The sequence below is a fragment of the Miscanthus floridulus genome, chromosome 17 (assembly GCF_019320115.1).
Source record: "Miscanthus floridulus cultivar M001 chromosome 17, ASM1932011v1, whole genome shotgun sequence".
Taxonomy (NCBI): Eukaryota; Viridiplantae; Streptophyta; class Magnoliopsida; order Poales; family Poaceae; genus Miscanthus; species Miscanthus floridulus.
This window is the reverse complement of record NC_089596.1, coordinates 81,944,366-81,958,531: the sequence shown is the minus strand read 5'-3', so window position 1 is coordinate 81,958,531 and position 14,166 is coordinate 81,944,366. Positions and strand designations below refer to the sequence as shown.

The window sequence follows — 14,166 nt, the reverse complement described above, 5'->3', positions numbered from 1 at the left end:
TTCCCCACGGGGATGGGGATGGGGAGAAAGTCTCCCCCGTGGCACTTGACGGGATGGGGATGGGGAATTTTTTCCCCACGGAGACAGGGATGGGGAGACACTCCTCGACGTGAGGCAAAGGTGCATTCCTGGGTGGACGGTGTGTGCGAGAAGTGGGCCCCTCGGTGACGTGGCTTCACCAAATTGTAGAAAAATATGCTAATAAACTACAAGCTATAACATAAACATTTCAACTCATATAAAGTCGTCTATGTCACTGCACAACAGCATATCCCTTGTTAATTTGTATACAGGAGAAACGAGCTAAACCGCCCTCCATAATCCAAATCCGTTGTTCTCGAAACTCGTCGAAGAGCCGCGTGTCACAGGCTCACCGCTTTGCTACTTCTTCAGGGTTTATGCATCGTCCAAGCTGAACACGTCACCCTTGCCAAGGGTCCTTTGGTACTCCACCAGGCTCTCCGCCGCTTTTAGCGCTTCAGTACGCGGCGCCGGCGCGCAGCCATGGCGATGAGCTGGATCCGATCGGCTCTCAGGAGGGCCCTCATCGCTCCGAAGCCGCGGGGCTCCCGCCAGTTTGCTGCCACCGCCGCCGCCGGCGAGACGCAGACCGAGAGGGTGGCGGCGGAGATGGTCCGCTACGCCCTCGGCGGCGCCGTGCACCGGAGCTCGCCAGGTTCCCCCTTCGCCCACCCTCGATTTGAGCTAGTCTGCATTAGGGTTTTGAGGAACTCGCTCATGTGCCCTGGACTGCTGTCGCTGGTGTGCCAGAGGAGGCGATGCGGATACTGGAGCAAGGCGCCTCGAACCTGCAGGGCGGAGGCGAGGGCAGCGCCGAGGCTGTGGGCCTGCTCATGCTCGCTATGTCCACGCTGCTCTACCGGAGGTACGGTGCGCTGCACCACTCATTTTTGCGAACAATTTTTTTTTTACAAATTTCGCGGACTCTGTAAGGCTGCAACTTGGTGGATCCGGCTTGGGCCAATTGATCTTGATCTGGGCGGCTAGTTCTAGAGTTTTAGCTTTGTATAGGTGCAGCAGTTAGGATGATTTTGGGCATATATGATAGTATGATACTAGAGTGTGGTGGCGAAGCTAGAGCAAATTGGAGGGTGTGCATAGCCCCAAGGGAGGAGCCACTGCCTGGCCACCCTGGTCGGCTGGCCAGGCTCCTCTGCGCGATGTGAAGGAAAAATTTATTCCTATTAAATAGGAACGCTGCATTTTTTGGGCTGCTAAAAGTTTGTGGCTCCACCACTGCATAATCCCCTCAGTTATATGTAGCTTCGCCCCTGCTAGAGTGTGTGTCTACTGGTTTGCATATTGGCAATGTATTGGTGCATGGTGATAGTCCTGATGATACATCAACGGCTCTTATTTTGCACTTTGGCTTTAAATCCAATCAAAATTTTGACAGCTTTCGCTAACCCTGTAATATGGTGGTTTGGGCTCTTATTTTTGGGTCAATTTGGCCTAAGTTGTTAGATTTATATATCTGCGGCATTCAGGAAGGATTTAGGCATAGCACACATTATGTAAAGAACAGAGGATGAGTGGATGTGTCTTCCAGAGACCAGAGTGCAAATTGGGCTATTGCTTATGTATTGGTTCATGAGGTAATCTGAATCTGGAGGATAAATCAATGGAGGATATACCTTTTATAGATGTTTTGCTTTAACATTACAACTACCTAATATGATCAATCTGTTTTGGATAGTTACTGCTTTCATGTGGTGTAATTAGGTTGAGCTTTTAGCAATATATATAAAACCCCCAACTGGATCCTTGATTTGTTTTCCAGTTAGATCATCCATCTTGAGCAGAGTTGAGTTATTTCAGTAAACTCATGTTTTCTTTGTGCAGTGGAAGACGCCAAGATGCAATGGAAAAGCTCAAAGCAACCCAACAAGTTGCCCCTTCTGCAGCTTTCAGAGGTGATTTCACAATTCTACGTTTATATAAGGGTAATTCTGTATATTGGGTGGTTTGTACAGACTGTAGATGCTTATTGTTTAAACATTCAATACAAATAGATTGTAAGTTGTTAGGGCTTGACGCCCTAGAGTTACTGCGTAGGTTATAGGGGTGGAAGAGAGGAGGACGTGGTCTGTACTCTCGACGCCGGCGAGGGGCCGTGGCGGCGAGAGCGCGGCGGCTGCTGCTGCAGCCCTAGAATTCCCGCGGGGCTACAGTAGCGGCGGCACTGTTCATGCGAGACACAGCAGGAGGCGGCTAAGGTTAGGAAATCCCGGCTCCCTTCAGGAAGCCGGAAACAATTCTTGTTTCTGCTTGATTATAACTGATACATGGTTCTCTTTTTATAGAGATGACTGACTTGACCCCTAAGAAAATATCCTAACCGAATCAATCTAACGTATCTCTTTCCTAACAAACCAATCTAATCTTCACGCGCTACAGTACCGCGGCTACAGTACCGCGTGGCCCCTGGGCCGGCTCCACTTGCCATAACATGGGCCTACACCTTGTATAATGGGTGCCGGTCATAACATCTTTCCCTGCCTGCGCAAACAGCTCGTCCTCGAGCTGGAAGGCAGGGTAGAGGGTGCGGAACTCGTCGACGAGGGACTGTGCCGTGCGGTGGGAGCCCTGTGGGCTCGTCGAAGACCGCGCTCTGCTGCTGCAGCAACAAGTCCATCAGCGGCTGATGGGCGTCGGCGGAGAGTGCAGCGAGGTGCTGCTGTGGAGCCGCCGCGTCGAGGCTGCGCACGCCCTGCCAAAGGACGCGTCTGCCCTCACGCCAGAAGGACAGCGTCATGGCCTCGAAATCCCACAAGATGGGACCCAAGGTCCGTAGGTAGTCGACGCCGAGGATGAAGTCGAAACAGCCCAAGTCCAATCCGACGCACGTGATGGAAAAGGACTCCGAGCCGATGCGGATGGGCACGTGGCGAGCAATGCCCTCGCAAGGGAGCCGGTCGCCGTCGGCCACGGTGACACGGAGCTGCTCACCGCCCGTCGGGGCAAGCCGTAGGCGGCGCATCGTCGCGCCATGGAGGAAGTTGTGCGTGGAGCCAGTGTCGAGTAGCGCCAACAGCCGCTCCCCTTTAACCATCACCAGGAGTAGCATCGTATTGTCCGTGCGCATCCCTGCAAGTGCGTGTAGAGAGACCACGAAAGCATTAGCGGCCGCAGGCTCCTGGGCGTCCGGAGCCGCGGGGTTGGCGACGTCATCCATCGCCGCGGCATCCCCCAGCCCGTCATCGATGTAGTCGTCCGATTCGAGGTAGAAGAGCCGTGGGCACACGTGGCCGCAGACGTAGGGCTCATCACAGTTGAAGCAAAGCCCTTGTCGACGCCGCTCCAGTTGCTCGTCCGGCGTGAGCGCGGCGGCTGCTGCTGTAGCCCTAGAATTCCCGCGGGGCTACAGTAGCAGCGGCACTGTTCACGCGAGACAGAGCAGGAGGCGGCTAGGGTTAGGAAATCCCGGCTCCCTTCGGGAAGCCGGAAACAATTCTTGTTTCTGCTTGATTATAACTGATACATGGTTCTTTTTTTTTATAGAGATGACTGACTTGACCCCTAAGGAAATATCATAACCGAATCAATCTAACATATCTCTTTCCTAACAAACCAATCTAATCTTCACGCGCTACAGTACCGCGGGCTACAGTACCACGTGGCCCCTGGGCCAGCTCCACTTGCCATAACATGGGCCTACACCTTGTATAATGGGTGCCGGTCATAACATAAGTACTACAGTATCTTATGTTTTTTTGGTATTGGTATAAATAAGAAACAAATGCTATAGATACTCAAGTATTCTTATTTAGTGGATGATGATCCTTTGGCTTTCATGTGCCAAAAAAAGAAACACATCACTAGAGATGTCTCTGAGGAAGTTGCCCGAAAATAGAAGTGAACAAGTTTTAGGTCTTCAAGAGATAGAGTTGGGGTTATTAATATAGTCAAAACTCTTTGAATGACATTTCTGATGGGGATTGTTAATTGATTGTGCAGTTACAGCGTGGGAAGCACTAATGGGATTACACATGGAGGCAGAGCAGGTTTGGTACTAGAAGCTCATTTAGTCTTCAGTGTCCTTATGTGAGGTTTTAAAGTATTTTGAATACAGGAGATGTCCTACTTGATTTCCCCAGATGATTCAGTTGATCTGTCAATCAAAGATGATAGCAAATGGTCTGATCAGGACCATCTTAAATTTCGGGTTAATGCTATCAGAGGACTTGTTGCACTCCTGAATGGAGAAACTGAATCAGGTTCTTTTTGATGTCATGAATGTTGTCGTTAGATCAGACTACAAAATTTGGCTTACATTTGCTCTTTATCAGCTGCCCAGCTGTTTGTTGATTGGTGCAGAGACTTCTCTGGAGGCGAAAACCAAACACGTATAACTATCTTTGAAACAGAATATTCACATTTTTCTTTTCCATAGTGAATACTTGAGTCTCATTGATGTCCTTTCCTCAGAAAATGCTGCCATTTCATATGGTGAATATTTGCATTGTGTTGGGGATTTTCAAATGGCAGCACAAGTGTATGAGAAAATTCTTGAGGCATTTTGCATGGATGATATGTCTGGAAGCCTTTTAGCAGCTGGAAACATGGTTCCTGAGGAGGCTTCTCTTGGGGCCACTTGCTCATATGGCCATGGTTCCTGAGGAGGCTTCTCTTGGGGCCACTTGCTCATATGGCCAGCTTTTATCTCACTCTGGGTGAGAAATAGAATCATCTCGACCATTATTCTTTTGTTATATATTATAGATTAATCCCAATATTTGATTTATGAACCCACAGAGATCATTCACCTTTTGGATTGATATCATCCCTTTTATGGGGGCTCACCTTTTCATTTTAATCCAGGAAGTTTGATGAGGCAGAGGATTATCTCACAAGAGCTCTACAGAAGGCTGAAGAACAATTTGGTTTGTCACAATAAGTTTGTTAAAGTGAATATAAGAACATAGTTGCATTCAAGTACTTGACCACAATTGAATAATCATATAACCTTTAATCCATGTAGGTGCAAACCACCCAAAGGTCGGTATTATATTGACCTGTATAGCTAGAATGTACAAGCTGAAGGCAAAATCGGAAGGTTCTACTTCAATTATGGTCCAGGAGGTCTGTAAATCCTTCACTCTTTGAACAGTTTGTGTTCACTCCAAATCATTATGAATAACATTTATCCTTAATTCTCTCTTCTCCCTGCTCGTACTTGTGAGGAACTTTATTCTATCTATGTGACCTATACATGAACACAATATATCTAATCAGCTGTTTGGTTGCAGGGATTGTACAGGAAGGCCCTAGAAGTATTGAAAGCTCCTGCTATTAATTCTGAGGGTAAAAACAATGATCTTCTATCGATGACAAGGTTCCTTTTGACATATTGACATTATTTTTATTTTGCAGGTACCTGCAAGCAGGTCGAATGGGGAGATATCATCTCCCTGGCTAGAGGTTATATTTTTAAATTTGAACTATTATTATCTAATTTTTTTTAGTATCTTCTACACTAATGCTCTTATATTAGGAATTAGTCCATGAAACTCTTAACATCAGGTTACTTAGTAGTTAGCACAGTAATGATGATGCTATGTTGTTTGTGATCTGTAATGATGATTAGTTCAGTATTTGAGTTTGCTATCAAGCTGTTATAAAGCAAACTACCTGTTGCAGGTTGCAACAGGTGGCATACTGTTTATAATCAGGTGTCACTACAATCAGTTGCATTTGAATACAGAACTGCATCTTCATACATTCTGTCTTAAGAACCTTATTCCACCGTACCTTTATATTCTAGTCCAACAGGTTTGCATTGTACCCTCATACGAGCTAACTGTGGGAAATAATGATTTCTAATCATTTTAATACTGAGTTCCATTATTTGCTATAGGTGTTAGCCCTCAATTAACTAATTTTTCAGTTAATTGATCTAGAGCAGATCCATGTCTATCCGTTGATTATTCTATGCCCATTCTTGTCTCCCATTGATCTTTAATAAGCCTTGCATTTGCCGGGTTCTGACAAATCTGACAACTGCATCAATTTAAATATAAGCTATCTTTGGTACCAGTTCTTGTGTATATCAATAATTCAATATTGCTTATGCGAATTGTAACCTTTTGGCTCATTCTTAAGATTTTGAGACAATACTCAAACTAACCTTAACTTGCAGGTGAGTACGCAGAGCTGTTATTAATTCAGTCTAACAGGAAGGCGGAAGGTGAACGGATGAAGCAATGGGCAGAAGATGCTTGGAGGAACCGTAGGCTAACACTAGCACAAGCTCTAGAGTTTTCAGAACCTTCAAAGCCGACTCTCATTGTTGACACCCGGATCGGCAGGGTCGTGTAGCTTCAGCCAACAATCTCATGAGATGTACGTACCATGAAGCAATCCGAGAATGCACCTCATGTAATATTTCGAAGTGTTGCTCCCTGTGGACTGCCTGCGCTTTGCAGGCAATCCGAGAATGCACCTCATGTAATACTATTTCGAAGTGTTGCTCCCTGTGGACTGCCTGCGCTTTGCGGGTTCGGAAACTCTCGGCCACGGGCGTACCTCCTGTAGGACGCGGCTCCCTGTCATGCCTTCCTCCTGCTTAGCGGATCTGCCTCTAAAAAAAAGAAAAAAAATATCACTTGGGCTGTGGTGTCCTTTTCAACTGTTTCAAGCTTCTCACAGCACTGCACCTCTGGCCGACCGAGCCGCCGCAAGGTCCTGCAGTAGGGCGCTCTCTCTTCCCCACTATCTTCCGAACATGAAGCACTGGCTCTGGCATCTCTCCCTCGTAATTGGCCCTTTCTGTGCTGTTCCTTCCTACGAGGCACCCGACCCCTTCCTTTGTTGCTCTGCACGTCAACAACGCACCACCATTTAGCGCCGCGCTCCCACTCACCTTGCTCGTCGCGGAAGTGGAGGCCTGTGCTTGGGGAGACTTGCTGCGCCTGAGGAGGCCTATGCCTGCGCCTGTGCCCCCATCCACCTCACGTCGTCGGCAGGAAGGGGAGGTTTGTGCCACTGTAGTTTCCCCATCAGGTAGGTCGTGGCCGTCGACAACGCTGTATTTTTCAAGTGTTTTCAAGCGTTTTCAGACATGTTGTAAGCTTATGTTTCAAGTGTTTTAGTTGTTTTAGATAGTGTTTTATACGGATGTTGCAAAAGTAGACTGGGATGTTGCACATGTTGTAATAGCTATACTCGTATGTTTCAAGTGTATGTTCTAAATATTTCATCTGTTCCAGACGAATGTTGCAAGTTTTTATTTAGATGTTGCATATATAGATGCATGTTGCAAGCATATATTTCAAGTATTTTTAGGTGTTTCATACGTATGTAAGTATGTTTGCAAGTGTTTTATTTGGATGTTGTATATGTTTGTAATGGTTTTTAAGTGTTTTTCAGGCGTTTTCGCAAGTGTTTTAGACGCTTGTTTCAAGTGTTTCATCTGTCTTCTTTTGTATGTTGTAACTTTTGCATCTAGATGTTTCAAAAGTAGATTAAGTGTTGGACATGAGATGCGCGTGGAAAGTGGCTGGTGGCGCTGATGACGTCCAGGGACGGCGCGGGCCCACTGAAAGGTCCTTGTTTGGTTTTAGTAATTGAGTGACAATCTAGGTGGACTAATTATGTTTAATGTGAGATATACAGGTGATTAGTCCACAGATATACTTGTGTGAGCAACTCATGCCATGACGGTGAAGATGGCTTGGATTTGTTGCAAGGCTCACATATGTGATGAAGGAGCTTATTGCATATGAGATATGACATTGAGTCATGTGACTAAGGTGGAGAAGATCATGACAAGGCTTGGCTCGACGGACTGGTTGTAAATGTGAATGGCAAGTTGAGTGATGACTTGGCGCCGATGGACCGAAGCAACGGTGAAGAGAAAGTGAAGTCAAGACCGATGAACCAATACAGTCACGCGATGATATGAAGTGGATCATATCATTTGTGATTGGTTGGTGCATGTGTTGCATCAATATTGGAGGAGATGGAATGGAATGCGCAAGGCAAAGGTATAACCTAGGGTATTTCATTTCATCGGTCATAGGTGTGTAGAGAAGTTTATGGCCAGATTTAGGATAGATGGCCGTACTATCAAGAGGGGTAAACTTGTTTGCATATCGGTCATCTAGTGCCACTCGAGTGATCTAACTTTGCATCGTTGCTAGGATCGAGTGGCGTGGTGAATTGAGTGATTAACTCCTTAAAAATGGTTGTGAAAATGCTAACACGCTTTGCAGATGATGGTGTACACTTGGTGGTGTTGGCACATTTGTAAAGGAGATGAAAATAGAGAAGAAAAGTGTGCTAAAATGATTGGAGGAGAGCACACATGCATTGCAAAGAGAGAGAGAGAGGGAGCCTTGTGTGTGCTCGGCTTCTCTTTCATTGCATGCACTTTGAGAAGGGTAAAAATAGACAAGCATTGCATGCACTCTAAGCCAAAGAAAGGAAGTGTGGGGCTGCATGCTTGCTTTGTTGACCTAGTGAAAGAAGGCACCGTGTGAAGTGAAAGAAATGAGTGGTCGTGGTGACCGGACGCTGGGTTTGTGAAAGGATCTAAACAATGCCTAGAGGGGGTGAATAGGCGTATCTAAAAAATTCTACACAAAACTCAAGGTCACTTGTCAGCAACTGTCGGAAGTCTCGACAGTTTGGGTCAGAACTCCCGACGTCGTCAGAAGTTCCGGCGCAAACCGTCAAAAGTCCCTACGCCTATGGGAAATGTACTACAAGTGCTAAAATGAACTTTGTTACCACCAATGCTTATATAAGCGATGGGTCCAAATATGTCCATGTGAAGCTACTCCAATGGTCTTTCGGTAGTTACAATATTCTTGACGGAATGTTTAGCTCCAACTTGTTTTCCCGCTTGGCATGAGCTACAAATCCTATCTTTCTCAAAAGAAACATTTGTTAGTCCAATGATGTGTTCGCCTTTTTAAAGTTTGGCCTAGTTCCTCATCCCAACATGGGCAAGTTGATGATGCCATAACCAACCCTTGCTAGATTTTGCCATTAAACAAGTCTCATGATTTACTCTATTTGATGTGAAATCAACTAGATAGAGTTTCCCTTTTAAATGACCCATAAATGCAATAGATGAATTCTCTCTTCTATAGACTTCCACACCCTTATCTGTAAAGAGACAATTGTATCCCATCTCACAAAGTTGCGAAATGGACAACAAATTGTATCTCAATGAATTCACTAGTAAAACATTGGAAATGGAATTATCATTTGAGATAGCAATTTTACCCAAACCAAGAACTTCACCTTTTCCATTGTTACCAAACACAATGTTTCCACTTTGGTCATGACTAGGTTAAAATGATGTGAACATGTCCTTCTCTTTTGGGCACCAACATACTTCACCATGATCTTGCCATTCTTGCCCCAACAACACATGTAATCACTAGCATAGCATCGTGGAAGTGGTGCTTGTAGCTTGGGGGACTCGGATTGCTTTGTCTTGATTGTCTTGTTACTTGTAGGTTGGATCTTGGTAATGTAGACCTTGTTGTTGGCCTTGCACATAAGCTCATCAAGAGCAACACCCTTGTTGAACTTCACACAAGACACACCATTGATCATGTTCCTTCCATTGGTCCTTCCATCATACCTATTGTAGCCAATGCATTCCTTGTTTGATAGGTGCCTTGATGACTTATATATAGTCTTGTTGGATTTCTCTTGACACTTGCACCCATTCTTCAAGATCATCTTCAACCTATGAATCTCCTTGTCTTTCTTCTCTATCTCAACAAGGTTAGTTGCATATGTATTTACATCAATTTTATAGCATCTTTTACAACCATTACTAGTGGAGACATTAGAGTCTTCGGGTGCCTTAGGAGAAGTTGAAGTGCTAGCCCAAAGAGGACTATAGTTTAGCTCAAGATTTCAGTATTTTTCTTCCAAGCTTGTGAGGCTTTCTTGAGCTATACTCTTCTCATTCTCGAGGCTAGCTACTAGATCATTAACCGAGAAATGTTCCTTAGTCAATTTCTAGTCAATTTCCCAATTGGGTCATTGGTTAAAGACAATTCAATGATTAACTTTTCAACCTTTATCTTTTCCTCGGCGATAGATGCTTCAAGTGTAAGGTTCTTGTCTCTCTCTTGATTGATTATGTCTCCTTACATCTCCAAGCATCTATCCCTCTTCTCTAATTTCTTCATTAGCATTTTTTATTTTAGTGTAGAACTTTCTACCAAATTTCTTTATCATGGTTGCTTCAAGTTCTTATATGTTCTCATCACAACTATCATACTCATCACTAGAGGGATCGGATGAGACATGTACCTTCTCCCCCTTAGCCATGATGCAAGTTGGAGTGTAGCAGTCATTGTTGATGAGGTTGGAGAAGAGCCTCGGTGATGAAGATAAGTTGGGGAAGAGTTTTGGTGGTGAAGTCAAGTCGGGGAAGATCATGGTTGGTGACGAGGAGTGGTGGATGTCAATGTTTGCATCTCCCTTCTTCTTTTTCTCATCATCACTTGAGTCACTATCATTTGACTCCCACTCTTCACCAAGATGAGCTTCACCTCTCTTCTAGCCTTTGTTCTTCTTGTCTTCATCCTTGTCGTGCTTGTGCTTCTTCTTCTCATTAGGACAATTGGCTATGAAGTTACCAGTTTGCCCACAACCATAGCAAAACCTCTTCTTGTTCCTTCTCTTCCCATCATCGTAAGTCTTGCATTTGCTCTTCTTTTTTATGAACTTTCTAAAGTTTCTAATGATGAGTGCACCTTCTTCATCGGACTCTTCTTCTTCTTCACTTGAGGAATCATCCTTCACTTTCTTCTTCTCTTGACTAGAAGATTTGCCTTCATGAGCTTGAGTTGCCTTTAGGGCTGCTGTCGGCACGAAATTTCGTCCCATGTCGAGGGCATGAAATTTCATCCCGTGCCGAGGGCACACGAGCAAGCCAGAAGGGTCCGCTCGATGGAGTTGGAGATCCGCCTAGCTTCAACGCAGGGATGGTCGATCCTACAAACTCCTCCCAAGACATGCCAGTCAATTTGACCCTGCAATTGACAAGGAGAGAAAGCTAATCAGTAATTTAAGATGGAACATGCCGGTGTTGCTAGATAGTCCCGAATGTGCGGCTCTGAGAGCCGATATGGAAGGAAATCGGCTAAAGAGTCGATTCCAGCATACTCATAAGAATAAATCAATTAAGGCTCATGAAATTATGGAAGGTAAATTGGTTATCGCTTAGGATAGATCTCGTTATTTAGACAAACATTAGTCAATGGCAAAAGGATATCAACAATGATTAATTTATGCTAAGTCAATGACAGCAAGTAACCAAATCCCTTTTTATATAAAAGAAACAACTCATCATCATTTAACCATTTAATAAAGATAAATCTAATGAACATATTAGATCTCATCTATCGCTATGACCAGTGGGGCATGAGACAGAATCATGCAGGCCGTAGAAACAACACTAGATTTGACGACCCTAACTTATTACTAATATCAGTGGAGCATGAGGTAGAATCATGCAGGCCATAATACAATACAAGATCATGGGGCTAACACATCTTTCAACCTATCTTTACTTCAACGGTCTCGTGACGTAAACTATTTGTGAAAGCACTCGATATCGGCTAAAACAGTCGATTCAGGCATAGCGCATAGTTAAGGTCATGCCCTATCAGGAACAAATCTACTGAGTAACGATCCCCACTCCACGATGCTAACAGTGGGGTGTGAGGTAGAATCACATAGGCCGTGATAACAGGCCATGAAACAGTTTTCATTAGCCAACAGATCTACTCAAGACAAAACACACCTTAACCGCACACTATGCGCGATCAAGATTGACATAAAACGACCGATAAAACATAACTCATCGTTTAGAGTGCGGATTAGATCAAATTCGGATTAACAAACGATGAGTTAAAAAAGATATAAGGCCGATCTAGATCAATCCCAATCGGGTGAAGTGATATTGCTGTAATTAAATAAATAATGGAAGCAATAAGCAATATCGGTAACTTAATGAATCTATATGAAGGAACACTACCCTTAGATAGAGCCGATAACTTGACCTTAATCTAGTTTGAGCAGTGGAGGTCGATCGGATCGATGCAGCCTTACTTGAATTAGACAAGAGTCGATAACTAGCTTATACCAGAGTCGTAGTGGAGGTTGATCGGATCGATGTAGCCGTACGAATAGAAGTATAAGCCATGACGGTACTTACAGACAAGCAGTGGAGGTCGATCGGATTGATGCAACCGTACTTGCTGAAGAACTCGCCGAGATCTACTCTACTCCTACTCCTAAGGGGTGCTCGGAGCCAAAAAAGTAAGTAACTTGTATTTGATTGATTGTGTCCTTTACAATAGCTGGGGTTTGATATTTATACCCGGAGCCTAAACATGAATCCTACTCGAGCACGACTCATTACAATCTTCGGCATAGAAGAAAACATTCGTAATTTAAGATAACTTGGACCCTAATCTTTCCCTTTTTGTAGAGTCCGATATGTAGTTTCCTAGCGCCAATCGTAGCTTATCATCGCTATCTGCTGATGTCATCCAAAGAGATCTGACTCTAGAGTCGTATCTGAATCAGCTGATATCGATCCTTATGCAATCGATTCCTTGATTGGCATGATTTTGGAAGTTTCAAGCTCCCGCGCTTTTCTCTCCAAATTTTGGTGTAAACACATGCCCCCCAATTTTGGGATAAAAGTGATTTTATTCTAAAATTCCTATTTATTTGTTTTCCACGCCGCAACCATTTCTCTCTGAGATATACGCACGGCTCCTGACTTCCCAGGCCGAGTCTTATATAATGTCCCAATAGTATCTTTTTCGACTTACTTGACCTGTTTGCTTTCCCCTTCTTTCTTGAGGAAATCTCAACAGCCGCCGCCACCATTGCCAAAGCTTCAACCCTAGCAAATCTTTCGCCCTGTCAGGCCCTTATTCAAGCAGCCTTCCTCATATTCAAATCTACTTTGGCTTTGATGGCGACCATCAACCATGTCCCCGAGGTACACTTTCAAATTCCTATTCTTGAAATGTTGGTTGCTATCCTGTATTTCCTTTGTCCTTAAATTCATTTTATTCGATTTCTAGGAAATGAGGAACGAAATCTTGATTCCATCAGCTGTTGCTTCCAATGTTTATTTTCTTGGGCCTATGGGTGACCCTGATCCATCTGATTTCGTCTGTCAAGAAACCAACCAAATCCCCTTCAAACAGTCTATAGTGGATTTGTCCTCTTGGAATACCAAAACTCCCTTTAGAAATTGGCTTAAAATGTCCAAGGGGTGGAGAGATTGGTTCTGTAGGGTATCCAAGAAAAAGGGCGGAGATTGGGAGGTATATGATTTAAATCAATGTTTGACACTCTCGTTGTCTAGGATGGAGAGGAATGATTCACTCTTGATTTCGGCATTTATTTCTGGTCCAATGCCCTGAAGACCTTCATTTTTGGTCATGGCCCGATGACCATTACCCTGGCTGGTGTGTATATGTTGACCAGCCTTAGAATAACTAGATCAATGCAGCCTTATAAGTACCTAAGCGCTGGTTCCAAGAGATTAGCCAAAATATCAGATTGCTTAGGATGGGCTAGTTATATTATGAACCGTATTGGAGACGAATCAACTATCAGTGAGAGGGAATATGTAGCTTTTTTGAATATGTGGCTAGAGAGATTCGTCTTTTGTGGGTTGTCTTGTGGCCCAACTTATAATCATAAGCTTATGGCAGAGCATCTGACAGTAGGCAAGGAAGTCCCTCTTGAAAAGTATCTGCTAGGTGCTGCTTATCTCTGATGTATCAGGTAACTGTCCAATTACTGAAGAACGAACCAGTGCATACTATCAGTGGCCCTTAGTGGTTGATACAGCTATGGTTGAACCTATATATGCACAATATTGTAAGGTCTGGTCTCAGAAACCTCAGCTTTTCTTCCTCCAACTTTGATGAGGAATATAAGGGTGAAGAAGGAAGAACCTGCCAGTGCTCGAGCTACGGCGAGGCTACATCGGCCATAGTAAATGATGTCGATGTGGGCCATCTCTTTAAAAAAATTTATAGAGGGTTTGATGTAGAAGTCTTGACTTGGCTACCATACGATGAAGATGAAAACAATGAGTTGATCTTTCCATTTAAATTCTGATTTGAATCAGGCTATTCAGAT

General features: G+C 44.2%; 1 protein-coding gene across 1 annotated transcript; it reads left to right on the top strand.

Annotated features, from left to right (window-relative positions):
• Positions 1–365: 365 nt before the first annotated feature.
• On the top strand, positions 366–6,495 carry LOC136517405 (uncharacterized). Its single transcript, XM_066510960.1, has 13 exons — positions 366–676; positions 772–886; positions 1,864–1,934; positions 3,979–4,025; positions 4,094–4,238; positions 4,311–4,367; positions 4,450–4,598; positions 4,645–4,694; positions 4,843–4,904; positions 5,003–5,103; positions 5,271–5,325; positions 5,395–5,442; positions 6,161–6,495. Exons 1-13 carry the CDS (start codon positions 505–507, stop codon positions 6,337–6,339), a joined length of 1,251 nt encoding a protein of 416 aa, XP_066367057.1. The 5' UTR covers positions 366–504; the 3' UTR covers positions 6,340–6,495.
• Positions 6,496–14,166: the final 7,671 nt, after the last annotated feature.